Source organism: Culicoides brevitarsis, chromosome 3 (genome assembly GCF_036172545.1).
Source record: "Culicoides brevitarsis isolate CSIRO-B50_1 chromosome 3, AGI_CSIRO_Cbre_v1, whole genome shotgun sequence".
In the NCBI taxonomy this organism is placed as follows: domain Eukaryota; kingdom Metazoa; phylum Arthropoda; class Insecta; order Diptera; family Ceratopogonidae; genus Culicoides; species Culicoides brevitarsis.
In genome coordinates this window covers 4,595,459-4,615,137 of record NC_087087.1, presented here as the reverse complement: position 1 = coordinate 4,615,137, position 19,679 = coordinate 4,595,459, and the positions used below count along the sequence as shown (strand labels likewise).

The 19,679-nt window shown below is 24.0% G+C and overlaps 1 protein-coding gene across 1 annotated transcript in view; it reads right to left on the bottom strand.

Annotated features, from left to right (window-relative positions):
- LOC134833703 (uncharacterized) overlaps positions 1–14,983 on the bottom strand; it is a 31,603-nt gene extending 16,620 nt beyond the window's left edge. Inside the window, exons 1-2 of the mRNA XM_063848121.1 lie at positions 14,648–14,983; positions 5,552–5,705 (exon numbers count right to left, since the gene is read on the bottom strand). Of these exons, the coding sequence (XP_063704191.1) occupies positions 5,552–5,705; positions 14,648–14,720 (227 nt within the window). The 5' untranslated portion in view covers positions 14,721–14,983. The remainder of the gene's footprint in view (positions 1–5,551; positions 5,706–14,647) is intronic.
- Between the last annotated feature and the right edge of the window lie 4,696 nt (positions 14,984–19,679).

Genomic DNA, 19,679 nt, shown 5'->3' with positions numbered 1-19,679 from the left:
GCACGAACTTTGTCTTTTTATTCGATTAACGACGAAACAACGATGGAAAGGGACACGTTTCTTGTCATTTTCGTGTCAAAATTCTCACGAAGCAAAACTTCAAATCCAAAACGAGACAGAAATCTTCGAGAATTCATCAATCTTGTCTGTTTACAAGAGAGAAAAAAAAAAGAAAAAACACAAAACAAACAAACAAGTAACACGACATGACATTGATGACTAACTTGATGATGATGGAGATGATGTCCAAACATTTATCATTCGCTTTTTGACTTTTCTTCCAATCTTCGGCGATTTTCAATCCTTTTTTCCTCGCGTCAAGTGGCTTTCATTACTTTAATGACGGCACTTATCTTCAGCGGATTCAATTTTTCCATCGTTCGAGACAAAAAGTGAATAAAAAATGGGAGATAAGCTCCCCTCTTACACAAATTTATCTGTCTCGAATACACATAAAAAAATAAATAAAACGATAAATTTTCCCTTTGGAACATTAAACATCGTTTAAGGACTCGGTCGTCACCAAAGCAGTGTGTGTGTCGTTTATCGACAAGTGTATCAATATCAATTGGCGCAATATATTCATGATGATGCCTTTTTTGTCGTTGTCGTCGTCATAGTTGTCTCCGGTATCGGTTGTTACTTTTTTTTGCTCGTTATTTTTTTTTTTTTGGGAGTGAACAGAGGAAGTGCGACACAGATGGCGATTCATTGATCGAAGAGTACTCAAAAAAAGTTAAAGTTGTTGTGAAAATTTTATGTTTTCATTCTGAAAATATCAGGTTTAATTTTAAAAAAAATATAAAATTGAGATTTTAAATAAAATCCTCAAAGATATCGATTTAATTAAAATTACTTAAAAATTAAATTTTAATAAATTTTAATTTTTTTTAAAAATATTTTTGAATAAAATAAAATTAAATAAAATTTTGAATAAAAATTTATCTTTACTGTCAATTTTATTAATTATAAGTAATAATAAATATAAATTAATAATTTAATTATTAATAAGTTTAATTATAAATTTTTTCAAAAATAATTTTTTTAAATTTGATGAAAAATCTTGAATTTCAGGTCTTAAATATATGTAAAATTTTGCTTCAAAAAAAAAAAAAAAAAAAAATTTACGCTCAATTTTATTAATTTAAAGTAAAAATAATAAAAAATTAACAATATTAAAACTAATTAGGTAAAAAAAATATTTTATGACATTAAATTAATATTTTTTCTTTTATTTTTTTTTTAAATCCATTTACAAATTTGATGAAAAATTTCAAATTACAGGTCAAAAATATGAAAAAAATTAAAAAAATTTTTTTTGATTCATTGAGAATTTTTTGTTTGATTAGAATTTCAAGAATTTATAAAGATTTTTTTTTGAAAAAAAATAAAAAAAATAATAATTAATTTATTAATTAATTTAATAAAAAAATAATAAGAAAATTTTAAAAATTTTCAATTTATATTATTTATACTTTTAATTAATTTTTAATTTTTTAATTTAATTTAATTTTTTTTTTAAATTTGTAAATTTTTTCATTATTAAAATTTGATTCATTTTTTTAAAAGTCAATTTTTGAAGAAAATTCTCGAAAAAAAAAAATTAAATTAATTTTAAAATCTTTTAAAAATTATATTTTAATCTTAAAAATAATTTAATGAACAAATTTTTATTTGATTTTATATAATTTTTAAAAGCTTTTGAAAAAATTATTATCCCAACCTGAATAATAAAATTTTCAAAGTTGATTATAAAAATCTTAAACGTCATTTTTACTCATCAATTACTTCCTTGATGATGTTTCAATATCCGTTTCCTTTAATTGTCTTCATGAATCGTCTTTAGTTTCATTCAGCTCCTTCAAGAATCAGCATCAAAATGGAAAATTCTTTAACAACTGATTGTCCTTCAAACAAAACCGAAGCAGAATTCACCATAATTCTACCATTTCATCCTCTCCTTCTCACGCAAGAAAAATATTACAATTTCAAAGCATCGCCATGTAAAGAAAACGTTTCGGATGACTTAAACGAGCACGCAGAGCTTTTTCCATATTACGTTGCTCAACTAGTCGTCTCCATTGGCATTGTAATCGTGAATTTCTTCGTACTTGTGCTGTTTTTCATTGAACGCGCTTCAATCAAGACAGCTCATAAGTACATAATTTCAATGACAATTAATGATTTTTTTGGCGGCGCATGCATCATCGGAATGGTTACCCTTTATTTCGACATGGAAACGTATTTTGATTTGGAATTCTGTTACTGTCGTTCGTTTTTGGCATTTTTTATGATTATGAATTCGGTTGCAGCGCTCGCCATTTCGAGTGTGGATCGGTATTGGGCAATTGCTTTTCCGACGCATTATCACGTGCATGCGAAAACGGGAATTGCGAATTGTAAGTTTGGCTTTTTAACGATTTATAAAATTTAAAAAAATGTTAACTGGGTCAAAAAATAAAAATTTTAATTGAAAAAAAATAAAAATTTGCATTTCGAAAAATTTTAAATGTGAATTAGGGCAAAAAATTAAAATTTAATTCATAAAATTTAAAAAAAAATTACTTAAGAAAAAAATTATGAATGTGCATTGGGTCAAAATTCACAAATTTCACAAAAGAAAAATTTTAAAATACCAACTGGGTCAAAAATTAAAAATGTAAATAAGGCAAAAAGTTAAAAAATATTCAGAATTAAAACTTAAAAATATTCATTAAGCGAAAAAACTTAAAATTTACATTGGGGAAAATTTTAAAATATGCATTGGGATTAAAAAAAATTAAAATGTCAACTGGGTTGAAATATATAAACTTGAATTAAAAGAAAATAAAAATTTGTGTTGAGAAAATTTTGAAATGTAAATTGGGATAAAATTTAAAAAAAAATTGAATTAAGGAAAATTTTTCGAGTGTGCATTGGGTCAAAAATTTGAAAATCTTAAGAATACCAACTGGGTCGAAAAATTTAAAAGTAAATAGGGAAAACGTTGAAAATGTCAACAAAATCAAAACATCTCGTGTTCGTTAAGCAAAAAAAAACTTAAAATTCGCTTTGGAAAATTTTAAAAATGTGCATTGGGTCAAAGATTTCTGAATTATTTTCTAATATTTAAAGATTTTTTAATTTTTTTTCAGATATAATTCTTGGATCATGGACATTCTGCATCGTAATCGCTTCTCTATCATGGGGCCTCGAATTGGATCATACTGCGGAAGAGAAATATTGTCGTTTTGATTTAGTTTACGTCTTTTTTGTCACTTTAGTCATTCCAATAACAGGACTCAGTATCATCACAGTACTCTACTTCCTTATCTACCTCACATTAAAACGCAAGATTTTTCATCCTCTGTTCGGAGACACGAACATTTTCAAGCAAATTTACGGATATTTTCAAAAAACTGAAGATGGAGATGTTCACCAAAAGCGAAGAAATAAGGAAGTTAAGACAACTTTAATTTTATTCATGACAGTAACGGCGGCGTATGTCCTTCTTGTGCCTTGTTTCATCGTTTATGGGATTTTTAAGACGCATCCTGATATCGTGACGCCTCATACAGTTCATTTATTGTTCGCTATTTTTGGTTTGCATCCGATTTTCAATCCGTTGCTGTGCATTTGTTGCATTTCGAGGATTCGAAAGAGGGCGAAACGGATTTTTAGATGTTTTATTCTGAAGTGTAAAGGAGAAAAGTCTTCAAGTGAGGTTCAGGAAAAAAGTCAGAAAATAACGACATCGACTTCTGATTGAAATTAATGTTAAAATTATTATTTTTTTTTTAAATTTAAATACGATTACAGAAGAAAATTAATCAATTTTTTTTTTTTTTTTTTTTTTTCAAAAATTATTTTTTTTTTTTTTCAAAAATTATTTTTGAAAATTTTTTTTCAAAAATTATTATTTAAAAAAATTTTTTTAATAAAATTTCCTTTTAAAGCAATTTTCATTAAAAAATTTCCAAAAATTAAATTTTTCATTAATTATTTCCATCATCTCGTCACAAAAATCAATGAAAAAAAATCCCTTTTTTCTCTTTTTGAAAATTACCAACTAATTGCCAATGATGCGAATTCCGTTACTCATCCAATTACTCCAATTTTGCTCAATGTCAACGCAACACACACACAAAAAAAGGTACACTTGTTGGCTGTAAATTTTGATTTAAAAGTTTCATAATGTGATTTACCCTTTTTTTCCTCCCTCGCTCAATAAACCATTTTGTACCCATTTTCATGAAAGTGACACTCGATGTGTGTTCCTCAAGTGCTTTTTGCGACATTTTTCATACTGTTTGTACTTCGGGGGGTACTTATTTTTCTAGTTCAACGAGATTCATTCAATTGAATTGAATGACGCCAATGTCAACATGCGATACGAGGAAATGCCGAGACAAGATCGAATCAGATAAGGGAAAAAAAATTTTCGGAAGATTTATTTATGATGCTGCTTTTGGGGCATTTTCAAGGTAAAAAATTGATTTTTGAAGGAATTGATGTCTGTTTGAATTAAATGAAAATGTAAAAAATTAATATTTTTTTGAAAATTCAAAAAAAATTGTTTAAGGGAAATTTTTTAATGTGCATTGGGATAAAATTTTAAAATGTGCTTTGGGTTAAAATTTTTTAAATTTTATATTGGAAAATTATTAAAATGTGCTTTGGGTTAAAATTTTTGAATTTTATATTTGAAAATTATTAAAATGTGCTTTGGGTTAAAATTTTTGAATTTTATATTGGAAAATTATTAAAATGTGCTTTGGGTTAAAAATTTTGAATTTTATATTGAAAAATTATTAAAATGTGCTTTGGGTTAAAATTTTTGAATTTTTTATTGAAAAATTATTAAAATGTGCTTTGGGTTAAAATTTTCAAATTTTATATTGGAAAATTATTAAAATGTGCTTTGGGTTAAAAATTTTGAATTTTATATTGAAAAATTATTAAAATGTGCTTTGGGTTAAAAATTTTGAATTTTTTATTGAAAAATTATTAAAATGTGCATTGGGTTAAAAATTTTGAATTTTTTATTGAAAAATTATTAAAATGTGCTTTGGGTTAAAATTTTTAAATTTTTTATTAGAAAAGTGCAAATATGCAATGGGTCAAAAAAATTAAAATGTTCATTGGAACAAAAAAAATAAAATAAGAATTTTGTGAAATTTTTGAAATGTTCATTGGGGTAATTTTTAAAAAAATTTAAATAAATTTTTGAAAATGTGCATTGGGATAAAAAATGAAAATACGATAAAATCCTTCTTCCAATGACAACTTTTTAATTTTTTCTCAAATATTTTTCCTTCTACGGCAAAAAACGCCACAAAATTCAAGTATGCATGAATTTTATTGCACAGAAATGAATCCGTAAATGGCTAATCATTTCCCTGTGAATAAATTTTTATACATTTTATGCGAAAATTTGTCGTCGTCGCATGTTTATCGCTCGCAGTCGTTTCTGTCTAATTTCCGTGAAAAATGATGCGCATCACGTAAAAAGAAATTGCCCTCATGCAAAGTTAATCAAATGTCGTGATAATTTGACGACATTTTTACTTACCGAAAAAATTCCCTGTCATCTTTGTACCATTTGACGGAATGCAGCTTGTCTGAGCCCAGATTGTAACTGCACGACATCGACACGGAATCACGAACATCGGCAATTGTCGGTACCGCAATGCCCGTCAAATGGAGCCCGATGGAGGATTTTATCGCTGAAACGAAAAAAAAATTTTTTTTTTTTGAATAATTCATTTGAAAAAATTTTTTCAGCAGGAAAAAGATCAAAAAGGGTGAAACTAAAGCCGTAAAAAAACACACAAAAAGGACACGCTGGACATGAACAATAAAAAACTCGTAATAATTCGCTTCTCTCGTCAATGCTCTTTACTCTTTTTTATTTTACGACCGAAAAAGGGTATTTTTTTCTGTCGTCAGAAAGATGACGACACAACACGACGTCGTAAAAAAAGTTCGCTTTTTGACTTGATTGGATTATTACTAAAGCGAACGACAGCAAGAAGAGCGACGACACAATCATTTTTTATTTAGGACCATATGTGGCAATGCGGAGACCCATATGGAAAATTTTATGATAATGATATTGATGCGAGTTTTATGAGACACAAACATCGACGCGCGATACAAGAGTTTGATTATTTGGCGGTTTTGGTGCCCCTTTTTTATGGCGAGATGAGATCAGAAATGTGAATTGCATGGCAATTGTTCGATTTATTGCATTTTGTGCGATAAGAAAATGAAGAGGTTCAGCTTTGATGGGGAATTTCGTCGTTCGAATGTTGGGACGTTATCACATCGTTCGGGACTAATTGAAGCGATAAACGGGTATCAGTAAGAGGATGGTTTTTGGTTGGAATGAGTTTGAAACTTATTTTTAACCAAAAATTTTTCTTATTGATTCCCGTTTATTGAAGTTTCTTAAGTAAAATTTTTCAAAAATAAAAAAAAATTAAAAATATAAAAAAAAATTTAAAAAAATTAAAAAAAAATTAAAAATTAAAGAAAAGAATAATTTTAAGATATTTTAAATTTTTTAAGAATAATTTTAAAAGCTTTTAAGAAGAACATAAATTTAAAAAAAATTAATTTTAAGGTTAAATTTTTAGGTCAAATAAAAATTTTGTCGAGAGGCTCTAAAAAGAAAAATTTTGAGTTCTATAAATTCTTAAAGGAGGTAAGTTCTTTAGTAATCTTTAGCTTTTAATAGAAATAATTTTTTTATATCAAAATTTTTTTTAGGTTAGAAACATAAATTCTATGACAATAAGTAACAAAGAAAGATCGACTAAAAAATACTTTTTAATTCAAACCAAGCCATAAATTTAACAAAAAGAAAAAAAAATCATTAAAATGTTGCTTTTGCAAGATTTTTATACCTATTGAAAACATTGAATATGATCGTTAACAAAAATCTAACTTTTAAAAATTTGCAAAATCAAAATTATGTATTTTTTATTTTTCGATTTTTAATCTTAAGAACCATCCGAAAGACGTCAAAAGACATTTTCTGTAATTTTTTTCAAACGAATGTTAATTTGACCTAAAACTTAAAATTTAACTTTAAAAAAATTTCAAATTCGACTTTGAGAAAATTTTCCGTAATTTTTAATGAATTTCAAGCTTAAAAATCATCAAAATATTTCTTTAAAATTTATTATGTATCAGTTCAGAATACAAATTCTTGAAAAATTTAGACCTTCAGCCACAATTAAAGTTTTCTTTTGCTTAATTTTGACATCCAAAACGAAAATTACAACTTTAACGTGAAAATTTTTATTGAAAAATTTGAAAATGTGCATTGGGTTAAAAGTCAAAAAATTTGATTCGGGTTAAAAATTTTAAAATATGCATTGGGAAAAAATCCAAATATGCAATAGGTTGATTTTTTCAAAATGTTCATTATGCAAAGTTTAAAAATTTTCATAAAGATTTTATTTAAAATTTGTACTGGGTATAAAAATTTTAAATTTGTATTTTATAAAACTTGAAAATTTGAATTGGGGAAAAAATTAAATTTGTTTTGGGTTAACTTTTTTTTCTATATTGGAAAAAATCCTAATATGAAAAAATTTATTTTTGTAGAATGTTCATTGGGAAAAATTTATTTTGAAAATTTTTCAAAAATTTTTAAAATTTTCATTGGGCTAAAATTTTTTAAATGAATTTTTCAAAATGTGCATTGGGATTTAAAAAATTTTTTTTACTAAATTAATTTTATATTTAATATTTTATTAAAATACATACAACTTCGTTACAACTTCATAAAATTTTCAAAGAAAATTTAGTTCTTCAATATTTTTTAAAAAATAAAAAAAAAAATTAAGTTAAAAAATTTGATATATTTAAAAGTTTGCTTTAACTTCATTTTACTTAAAAAATGTGTTTAAAATAACTCATCAAAAATTTCAAATCTTTTAAAAAAATCATTTAATCCCGAAATTCTTCAAATCGTCATGAACTCATCACCCATCGAATCGCATTGACGCCATTGTCGCTCCGAAAAACACAAACACAAAACCTGACTTGACTTTTCACTTTTATTCCCATCATTCTGCCATTTATTTGAATTTCAATCTATTTTTCCTTCACGTTCCTCAATGTACAAACGATGACCATTAAAACACCTTCGTGAAACGTGTCTGTCATCGTGCTCATTCTTTTTTGCGCCTCCTGAACACAAAATAAAACAATCTCTTACGTAACAGAGCATTTCTCTGTGTTTCGACTCGATGACGATGATGATGATGTTGAATTTCAATTATTTAATGGAGGAAAAAAAACGAAAGTTATTCAGTAATGGGAGATTTTCAATGAATTTTCCGGAACACGAACGAAGGTCAATCGGTTTTTTTTATTATTTCCGTTTTTTCTTCATTTTTTCGATTTAGAGAAAAATTTTTCATCTAAAAGGTAAATAATTCGAGATTGATTTGTCATCATCGGCAATGCAGGCAGAGTCAATTTCAGTTAAAGTTTGTTTAAAAAAATAAATATTTGTTGTCTTTTCCTCATTTTTGCTGCATTTTTGTGGAAAATAAGAAAAAAATGCTCGGACATCATCTTTGTGGTAAACAAAAAAAATCATAAAAAATCGTCCATAAGGAGAAAAAGAGGAAGACGTGACATTGTTAAGTACTGCGATAATAAATCTAATGGCGCTCGAGTGCTTTATGCCCGCATACCAACAGCTACCAGCAACGTCACGTCGCATAAACCATCACGATTTTTGTGATGCAGCAGCAGCATCAATAAATATGGGACGAGATCCCCAGGCAACTATCTATTATTTTGATACGAGCGCAAAAAAAAAAAATAGAGAGAAATGCACACTCGATTGAATGATGTTCAAAAAATCTCATAAAAAATTTTTTTTGTTCTATTTTTCTCGTGTTTTATGTATCGATTTATCAAATTCTATCCAAAAATTATTTTTTGTTCGTGCCAATATTTTTTTTCCTTTTTTTTCTCGTTTCTGATACAAAAAACTTCACAGAAAATTGACACAGTCCCACAACGCGACATGGATTCGGGCGAGCGATAGAAATAAATTATTTGCAGTCAAAAAGTGTGACACAGTGAACCTCGCCTCGCATCGTCCCCGATAAAATATGCATGCACAATATTTAAATTTATGCGTCGCGAGGCAATGTTGCGATTTTTGATTGCTCTTAATTCAGTTCTGTGACACTTACGTGGCGTGAGAGTTCATGAAAAAATGTTTAATTAGAAGCCAATTTGCAGATTTTTTAATTTTCGATGGAGGCGGTTGGTATTTTTTTTTTTTTTGAAAAGCGAAGGTCATGGAAAAAGCGACGAATTAAATTACAAGGAAAGAAAAACAAGCAAACCAGACATCAAAACATGCTTTTAGGCTACTGTTTCAATTGACTTTCGACATTGTTTTTTTTCTGTCGCATCGAGTGGTTTTTATTCTGAAATGTAGCGAAAATGTATGGGGAAAGAAAAGTGATGAAAAGTCGACTCAAATGGGGAAATTAAAAATATGAAAGTGCATTTTTTTAAAAAATAAATTTTTTAAATTTGGAAAAAAAAAATTATTTTTAATAATTATTTATTTATAATTAATAATTATAATAATTATTTTTTAAAAAAATTATTTTTATTAATTTAATTAATTTATTAAAAAATTATTTATTTATTTTTAATTAATAATTTAAAATTTTTTAATTCTTTTTTTTTTTTAAATTTTTTAAAATATTTTTTTAATATATTTTTTTATTTGATTTAACTTTTTTTTGAAGTTTTTTTCATTTTTTCTTTTTAAATTTATTTTATTTATTAATTAATTTATTTTTTTTTAATTTTTAACTTTTTTTATTAATTTTTAAATTTTAATTAATTTAAAAATTAATTTTTTATTAATTTATTTTTTTAATTTATTATTATATTAAACAAATTTCTTAATTATTTTTTAAAAAAAAAATTATTATTTTTTTTTTTTAATAAAAGTCAACTTAAAATTTTCTTTTAAATTTTTTAAAATATTTTTCAATTAAAATGTTTTTATAAATAAAATTTTTAAAATTTTCTGAAATATAAAATTTGATATTTTAAGATTTTTGTTTTAATTTTTTTTTTTTTTTAATTTTTTTTAAAAATAATAAAATATTAAAAATTTAATATTTTTCTGAAATATTAAATTTTATTTTTCTAAAAATTAAATTTAATTCAAAAAAAAATTTTTACAATTAACTCTCAGACAGTAATTTTTCTACTTCCCTTTGTTCAATTTTTATTTTTCGAACGCATAAAATGAGCAAGATGATACCATCAACAAACAATGCCACATGTTTCTACACACAAAACACTCACCGAGATCCATTTTTTATTGCAAAAAAATAAAATTAAACAAAACAAAGCAAAAAAAAAACAGCAAAAAAAAAAAATTCACATACCCGAGGAAAAAAAGTGTCTGGATACAATATTAAATAAATTCAATGGAGAAAACGAAGAAAAAAATTACTTTATAACTTTCTCTTCGTTTTTTTCCTTTTTTTTATTTTTCCCTCGTACGAACGAGACGAAGTAATGTTTGATGTTTTTCTTTAAATTTTATCGGATGTTTATTGAAGTTAATTTAAAGGAAACATGATTAAAGATGAAGAACGTTTATTTCAATCAAATTTGACGGAAAAGAGAAAATGGAGGATCTCCAATTTCGTTTTTTTTATTCAATATTTACAGAAACTTTCGTTTCGTCGTTTCGAGAAATGTTCCTTCGAGGAAGAGAGGAAACTTTTTTTTTTATTCAATTACGTAATTCAAAAATAAATAAAAGACGATCACAAGTTCAATCCTCTTACAATTTCATCCCTTTTTTTAACTCCTACAGTACAAATGATCAACACAACAACAGCTTTCAGGAAAGGAAAAAACAAAAGAGAAAAAAAAACAAAAAGCCGAAACAATTTGCTCCATTTATGTGTTTTGTGTCACCTCTTTGATGCGTGTAACAAAAGGCCGTGTAATAAAGTGCTCCATTTTAATTTTTTTTGTAAGAGTTTTTCAATGGAAAAAAGAAATTTCAAGCAGAAAATGCAAGAAAATGTCTTATTTATGCAAAAAATTTCAAATTGTGCATTGGGTAAATATTTAAAATGCATTAAAATATGCTCTGGGACGAAAATATCAACAAAATTATCAACTTAAAGCTATTTGAGAACTTAAAATATGCTATGGGTTTAAAATTTTGAATGTATAAATGAAAAAAAAATTCAAAATGTGCATTGGGAAAAAATTCAAATTGACTTAAAATGTGCTTTGAGACAAAAATATTAACAAAAGTATCAACTTAAAGCTATTTGAGAACTTAAAATATGCTATGGATTTAAAATTTTGAATGTATAAAAGAAAAAAATGTCAGAATGTGCATTGGGATAAAAAATAATTTGACCCAATTAAAGCTATTTGAGAACTTAAAATATGCTATGGATTTAAAATTTGAGTTAACTTGCATTGGGATAAAAAATAATTTGACCCAATGTACAATTTGAGTTAACTTTAATTAAAAATTCTTAATTTTTGACCATGTATCCTATTCTATATGCTCAAATTTTGAAAATTGGTTCAAAAATTTAAGAATTTTTAATTAAGGTTAACTCAAAATGTGCATTGGGTCAATTCATTTGGTCTTGAGTTCAACAATATTGCGATTGTTTCTTTTAATAAAAGCTTTCCATATCTTTAGATTATACAAATCAACTCAGACAAAGAAGAAAAAATCGCCTCAAGTTTACTTTTCTTTTAAGATTTCCATCTAAATTCTTGTGTTTCAGACAAGTTCACGAAACCAAGCCGAGGTTATACTTTTCCTTTTTCCGTGAAACGATAAAAATAGAATTTCTGTGTGTCAGACGCATGCCGCGCCATAAAAAAAGAGAAAAAAGCGAGTAATCGCAATGAAACAAATATTTCCGAGAAAAATTACTTAGGATGAATATCAAATGCGAATCCGGTAAACTTTATCGTCGGTCGTGCAAATTCTTTGTTTCTACTTTGTGCTGCTAGATAACCGAGCCAAAGTGTGGGCAAGGAACTCAATTTATTATTCAGTAATGAAAATAATGTACTTTCGAGTTTGATCAATTTTTTTTCTTTTTTTTTTTTAGCTCATGACATATCGTCAACAACATCGAGGCATGGAATGGACAAAAATGACAAATTTCCAAGAATTCAATGGGAAAAATGAGGACAACTTTTTTTTAGGATGTGTCGTAAATAGATTTGACGTCCTTTCAGTTAGAGGGTGATTGATAGAGAGACAAAAACAACAAGTAACAATATGGTCGTTAGATGAAAGTTCTCGGAAAATTTTTATAACGGAGGAATTTGGGAGACAATTTTGTAAGTTTTTCGATTTTTTTTAGAAAGATAATGAAAAATTTTTTTTTAGATGGGACTTGAGAAATTCTTTCGGAGAACTGCAGTTAATATTATAAAATAATTAATCCAAACCAAGCAAAAAAATTATTTTTTCTTTTCAGGAAATTTTTTTTCTATTTTTCGACTAAAATTCGAAAAAAAATTTTTAAAATTGAATTTTTTGACCTTTTCATCCTCTTTGAGTTCATCAATGAAAGCAATTTGAACAATTTTTCACAAAAATTTTTCTCTGCCGAACAACTAGACCAACTTTGACGAGGATAAAACGGAAACAAAAACTAAACTAAGGCAATAAAAGTAAGGAAACATTGTTAAACTGTACAATTGTGTCACACGTTAACTTTCCAAACAAACTTCAAACATACACTTTTTTCCTCTATTCAGGAACTAAAACAAAAATTTTAACACAATTGTCACAAAAAAAAAGTTTTTAACTCGCACGCTTTGTCCGTTCAATTCATTCATTTGCCAACTTTGCGTTAGAAAAAAAAATATCTTCAGAAAACTTTCGCTTCGAAAAATTTTTTAGATTCCTTAAATTTGAATGCAAAAATGCGAGTCAATGGAAAAAAATTGTAAAGTTGTTATAAAAATGTTGAAGCATGCATAATTCGGCTCACATTGGCACAGCAAAATTTTTTGATATTGTATGCGCTTGAATAATAAAGTCTATTTTTTTTGTGGTTAGTTTATTTTACGCTTCAAAACAAATTTTAATTGCAACATTTTGTGAGTTATATTTTTAAACATAAAAAAAAACTTTTTTTTTTGCATAATTTTAAATGATTTAGTACCACAAACGAGCTCGTTTCGATGGAAAAATTAATTCGGGATAACATAACAAAAATATTTGAGGTTGTAAAATCAAACGGATGTGTAATTTATGCTAATTGTATGTTCAACATTCGACCTTGCATCTAATTTTGTATGATTATTCGCCGCAAAATTTCAAAACTTTGTTTCGGGGAATTTTTGTTACATTAGGTGTATGATATTAAAAGGCGGATGCAATGCGGGAAAATGTTTTATGAAAAATATTAATTTAGAAAAAAATAAAAATTTATCGTGAAAATAATTTATTCTGTCAATTTTAAAAATAAATCGTGTAAGTTTTTATAATATTATTTTTAATTAATTTTTATTATTTAATTTAACATTAATTAATTTTAATTTTTTTAAAATAATTAATTAATAATTAATTTAATTTAATTGATTAATTATTTTAATTTTGAAAAAAAAAATTTAATTTAAATCATTAAGTAATTTTTTTATTTTATTTTTTTAAATTTAATTAAATATTATTTAATTAAATATTATTTTTATTTACAAAATTATAAAAAAATAAGTTAATTAAAATAATTTTTAATAAAATTTGATAATTTCTAATAATTAATTTTTAAAATAATTTAGAAAAAATTAATAAATTTTATAATTTTAAATAATAATTTTATCTAATAATTAAATTATTAAATTTTTAATAATTAATAAAAATAAAAAAAAAAATAAATTTAATTGAAAAAAATAAAAAAATAATTTCTAAATTCATTTATAATAATTTTATATTAATTTAATTTGTTTATATTTCAGAATTTTTCTTATTTTTTTTATTAAATTAAAATTTTTATTTATGATTTTATTTTATTTAATTTATTACCAAATTTATTTTTTATTTATTAATTTTAATTTGAAACAAAAGTTGCAAAAATCATTTTCAAAATAAAAAATAAAATTAAAATCAAAATAAAATTATAAAAAATTATGAAATAATTAAAAAAAAATAAAAAATACCTAAATAATTAAAATTTAATGAAATAAATATTAAAACAAAAATAATTTTATTTAATTTTTTTAATATATTTAAATAAAATTTTTTTAATCAATATTTATTTTATTAAATATTTTTCACTAATTTATTTTTTAATTAAAAAAAAAAAAAAAAAATAATTAAAAATTATTTTTTCTAATTTTTTTTTCGAAAAATTTCACAAAAAAACACTTTTCTCCATTGCATTAGCCTCAAAAATTCCCTTAAACACTTCTCGCAGCGAACGTGCACGGAAAAATTTGTCGAAAACAAAGCCATAGGGGGCATGAAAATAATAACAATAATTATTATTTTTATTCCGGGATGATGCTGCTAAACTTCCATGCCAACCAACACGACTCGTGTGCGTGCAAATATTATAATAATAACGAAAATTGATGAAAATATTTTATATAAAATTTTACTTACCATGCGATAGTAGAATAACAATAAAATTGAATTGTAAATTCCGAGTAATTGTTAGTAAAGTGTTATTTTTCATGTTTTGTGTTATTTCGCTGCTATTGCTTAAAATTTTACATTTATTTATGTTTTTTTTTTTGCTATTTATTGTTATTTAGAATATTTTACACACAAATTCTCGTACAGGAAGGACATTGACCTGCTTTTAATTCCTCCGCTCAGTTATGTAGGTCGGCATTGGAAAAATAATTTTATTTACTTTTCATTTTCTTTTGTGCACGAATTTTCTCATTCAATTCATAATTTTTTTTTTGTATTTATTTACATTTCATGACAAAAGAATTTTTTTTCTTCACTTTTTTTCTGATAAATTATTTTTTTTTAAATTTTTTTTCGTTTAACTTGAATCACTTTTTAAGCACATTTTTTTTTAAATAAGAAGACGAGCAATTTATTTATCTACCAGGGGCGTGGTACATACGCCATACGAACGTACAAAGCGATAGTTTAAATTTTTGATTTTTTTTTTGTGTTTTCGAAGGAAAATTATTCGAGGCGATACGGAGAGACAATGTGGATGTTTTCATGACAAAGGTCAAAAAGTAACTGAATTACGTGCGACTTTCCAGTATCCAGTCCAATTTTCCTTCCGTTGGAGATGCGATGATGAAGGGGATGCTGGAAAATTTCTCTCCTACGTGATTTTTCGAGATTCTGGAAGACGAAAGGGGAGAAAATGGAAAAGGGAAATTTTTGTATGAAAAGTGCGAAAGAGACAAAAATATAAGAGAAATTTATATTTTTGTCTCATTTTTTTCTGTATTGGTCTGTGAAGGTACAGGAAATTTTAATATAACATAAACTACATAAACAGCATAAACATAAAACGAGTCATTATCTCTTTATCAGCATCTTATACTGTTTTATGATTTTTTTTTCGAAGGATGAAATTTTTTTTAGTAGTTTTGTGTGTAAAAATGAACTACAATAGAAGAAATGTAGAACAATGGAGTCGTAAAAACGTTTTCTTTTTTACATGAGAAAAACGTTTGTTTCGTGAATGTCGGAAAGTTTCTTTTTTTTGTCTGAAGAACAGTTAAGAGTTGAGTTTTTGACCTTTTGTCAAGGATTTTGACGTTAAATGAGGTTTTTGTGAATTTAAAATGGATAAAAATGTAGAGTTTCTGCTTAAATTTAAAAATTTCAAACCACGTGACCTTATTTGAATTAAAATAACAAAAAATCTTGTAAAAAGTAAATAAAATCTTTTGAAAAATTATGAATATTGATAAATATTTTATAAAAAGATAAAATATTTGAAAAAAATAAAAATTTACTTTTGTAATTTGATTTTGGTTGTTAAGTGAACCACGTGGTTTTTTAATTAATTATTTGAAAAAAAAATTAAAAAAACTAAAAAAAAAATTATAAAAATATTAAGAAAAAAAAATTTGAAACAATAAAAAAGATGAGTTTTAGCACTCAACAAACATTTATTGATTCACAAATTTTCGTTAATTTTTTTCGAAAATTGTAAAAATTTAAACTTCAACGCGTATTAGCATTTGAATTATTCCCGGATTGAGATTCAGCTGCATTATTTCCGCCATTATCGCCTCCTTGTCCGGAAACTTCAGATAAAAAAAATTAAAACTCATTAAATTTAAATTTTTAAATGAAATAAAATCATACCTTGTGTAATATTTTGGAAAAATGACGGTTTAAATAACGGAAAAGTTGCAAGTACTTGAGTTGCAGCTAAAATGCACAATAATATAATTGCTAAGAGCTTCATTTTATGAACTGTTGATTTTGAATATAAAACACAGAGCTTTTATAGTAATTTTTATAATTATATTTTTATCAAGTTTATAATTTTAATTATTTTTTTTTATTAATGCAAGTAGATCAGACCAATTAATTTATTTTTTTTTATCAGTAATTAAAATTTAAATGAAATTGTCTTGTTATGGAAAGTTGAAATTGCTTGATAATTTTTTTATAAAAAAATATTTTTTTAATTAATTAATTTTTAAATAATTATTTTTTTTTTTTTTTTATTAAATTAAAATATTTTTTTTTTTTAAAAATTAATTTATTTTTTTTTATTTTTTTTTATTTAAAAAAAAAAAAAATAAAATATTTTAAATTAAATTAAAAATAAATAAAAGTAAATTAAGTCAAAAACAGAAATTAAACAACCAAATTTTTATATTTATTTTTAAATAAATAAATTAAAAATTAAATAAAACTTTAAATCAATAAATTTAATTTATGATTTTATTATTTATTTTTAAATAAAAAAAATATTTTTTATGATTTTAATAATAAATTGAATATAAAGAAAAAAACTTAAATTAAATTTAAAAAAAATTAAAAATTCAGTTAAAATTTTATTACAAGATTTTTAAATATTTAAAAAAATATTCGAAATTTTTTATAATAAATTTAAATTAATTTTTTAAATTAAATAAAAATAAAGTTTTATTCAAAAAAATAAAAAAAAAAAAATAATTCAATTTTTTTTTCAACTTTTCACTTCCAACTGTTTCAAAAACTCCAACTTTTAAATCATTTCACAAACATTTCTAACGACAACAAAAAAACTATTTATCTTCCTCCATATAAGTACCAAATTTATGCGCCAAGTGAAAAACAAATACTTGCACATACAATCAATTATTCGCTGCTACACACATTTCAGAGCCTATACCGATGATAAAACAAAAAATTGTGCATTTTGTCCATAAAACTGTCACTATTTTTATGGCACAGATGTGCAAACACCATAAACTTGTCAATATAAGTACCAAAACTATTTTTTGTTAACAAACATTTCCCCCGAAAAAAAAAGAATTAATTTATTGAGTTGACCATCTTTCGACATGCAGCGACAATTTTTGATGAAAATGTTCAAAAAAAAAAAAAAATCTAACAAAGTGAGTGAAAAGTATGATGAATTACAATTTTTTTCACAGGAAAAAAAGTAAAAAAATGAAAGAAAATAAGATTAAACATCCCATTTTTCACATTGTCTCACAAATGTTTCCTCTTTTCTCTGTTTTCAGCTAGATAAACATTTCCATGTGGCATGAATAATAGTGACAAACAAGCGAAAGAAAAAAAAATCGTAAGAAGCCTTTTTTGTTGTAAAAATTCCTTGAAAAGTACGTAATAACAACAAAATAAATGTAAAATGATGCCGAGGAAAGGTACTTGTTTGAGAAATGACGCACATGAATTATATTTTTCGCCATATCTTGACGGCGCGGCGGCAAGGTGAGAAATATTTAAAAATAAAATATTCAAAGCAGACAAACAGTTAATGGATCATGAAATATGCGATGAACAATATCTGGACATTTGTCTTCTTTAATGACCTTTTTTGGATTTTTTTCCCATGAAAAATTTCAACAAAAATATCGGAAAATGTTTAAGTGACAATTTTAACAAGAAAAAGAAAAATTATTAAAAATTCATCATTCAGGAATGAGGAAGAAAAACTAAATAAAGAAACATTTTTACTTACTTTTAAGTGAACTTTTTTTTTAAAAAGGGAGGAAAGAGCGACAACAATGCCATAAGATCATATAAAATTATGCAAATAACAGTCATAAATATTTTTTTCTTGTTATCTATCTTTATTCATGTTATTTTTCTCCGACATTTCTTCCTTGCAGCACGCAACAAAATGATGAGGGAAAAATCTGTCGTTTGTCGGGATGCGAAACGTGTTGCTAAAAAATAATGTGAGCGCTTTTTTAAATGTTAAAGATATTAATTTTTAAGAATTAAATTAAAAGAAATTAATAAGTAAAGAAGTAAAAAAAATTTTTTTTGAAAAGATTTTTAGTTAAAATTTTTATATCTTAAAGAAATTCTTAATTAAGGAAAAAAAATTAAATTTTTATTTATTTTATTTTTTTTTTAATTTTAATTTTATTATATTTTAATTATTATTTTTTTATTTTTTAAATTATTTTTTTTTAATATTAAAAAATTTTTAATTCATTATTATTTTATTTAAATTTTAATTAATATTATTTTTAAAATTTCAATTATACAAAAAAAAAAATTAATTTAATTAAATAAAAAAAAAAATTAATAAAATTCAATTTAAAAAAAATATATTTAGAAAATTTTCGTAAAAAAATTTTTTAAAAAATGTTAATTTTTTTAAAATGTATTTCAATTTTTAATAAAATTATATAATTTTGGATTTTATTTTATCAATTCCAAGTTCTGGTAGCAAAGTTATTACAATATTTTTATTTTATTAAATTTGAAAAAACAATTTTGTAATTTTTTTTTTCAATCAAAAGTCAAATGTAAATGAGAAGTTATTTACAATGTTTTTGAATTAAATGTTGAAAAACAATTTTCAATTTTTAAATAAAATTCAAATAAATTTATTTTTCCTCTTAAAAGACGATCTGCTGACGTTGTCATCATAAAGTTGCTGAAAAAGTTTTAAAAATTTAATTTATTAAAGTTTAATTTAGTTTAAAATCAATTTTAAAAGAAATCATTAAAAAAATTAATTTAATTTATAAAATTAATTAATTATTTTTTTTATAATTAATAAAATTAAACAAAATAATTAAAAATATTTTTCTTTATTATTATTTTTTAATATTTTACCTTATTTTACTTTAAATAAAACAGTTAAGTATTCAAAAAATTTAAAATCATGGACAATTAACTCTAATTTCTGTATAAAAGATTCAAAAATTTAAAGAAAAAATATATTTTAAATTTATTTTTTTTATTAATTTGAGTGAAAATCACAAAAAATTGAATTATTTGAAAAAAATAAGAAAAATATTAAAACTCATCAAAAAATTCGAAGACAGACAAAAACAACTTCAAATTCCAAAAAGAAACGCATTTCTCGACATATTTATGCAAAATCATTTGTTGTCTTTTAAATTGGTTTTAAGAAGCTCAACCGTAAATGGAAAAGTAAAATTGTTTGTTCTGTAATTGAGGTACTTGAGTACATCACTAATAGCGTTATTTATGGGATTTTTATGAATAT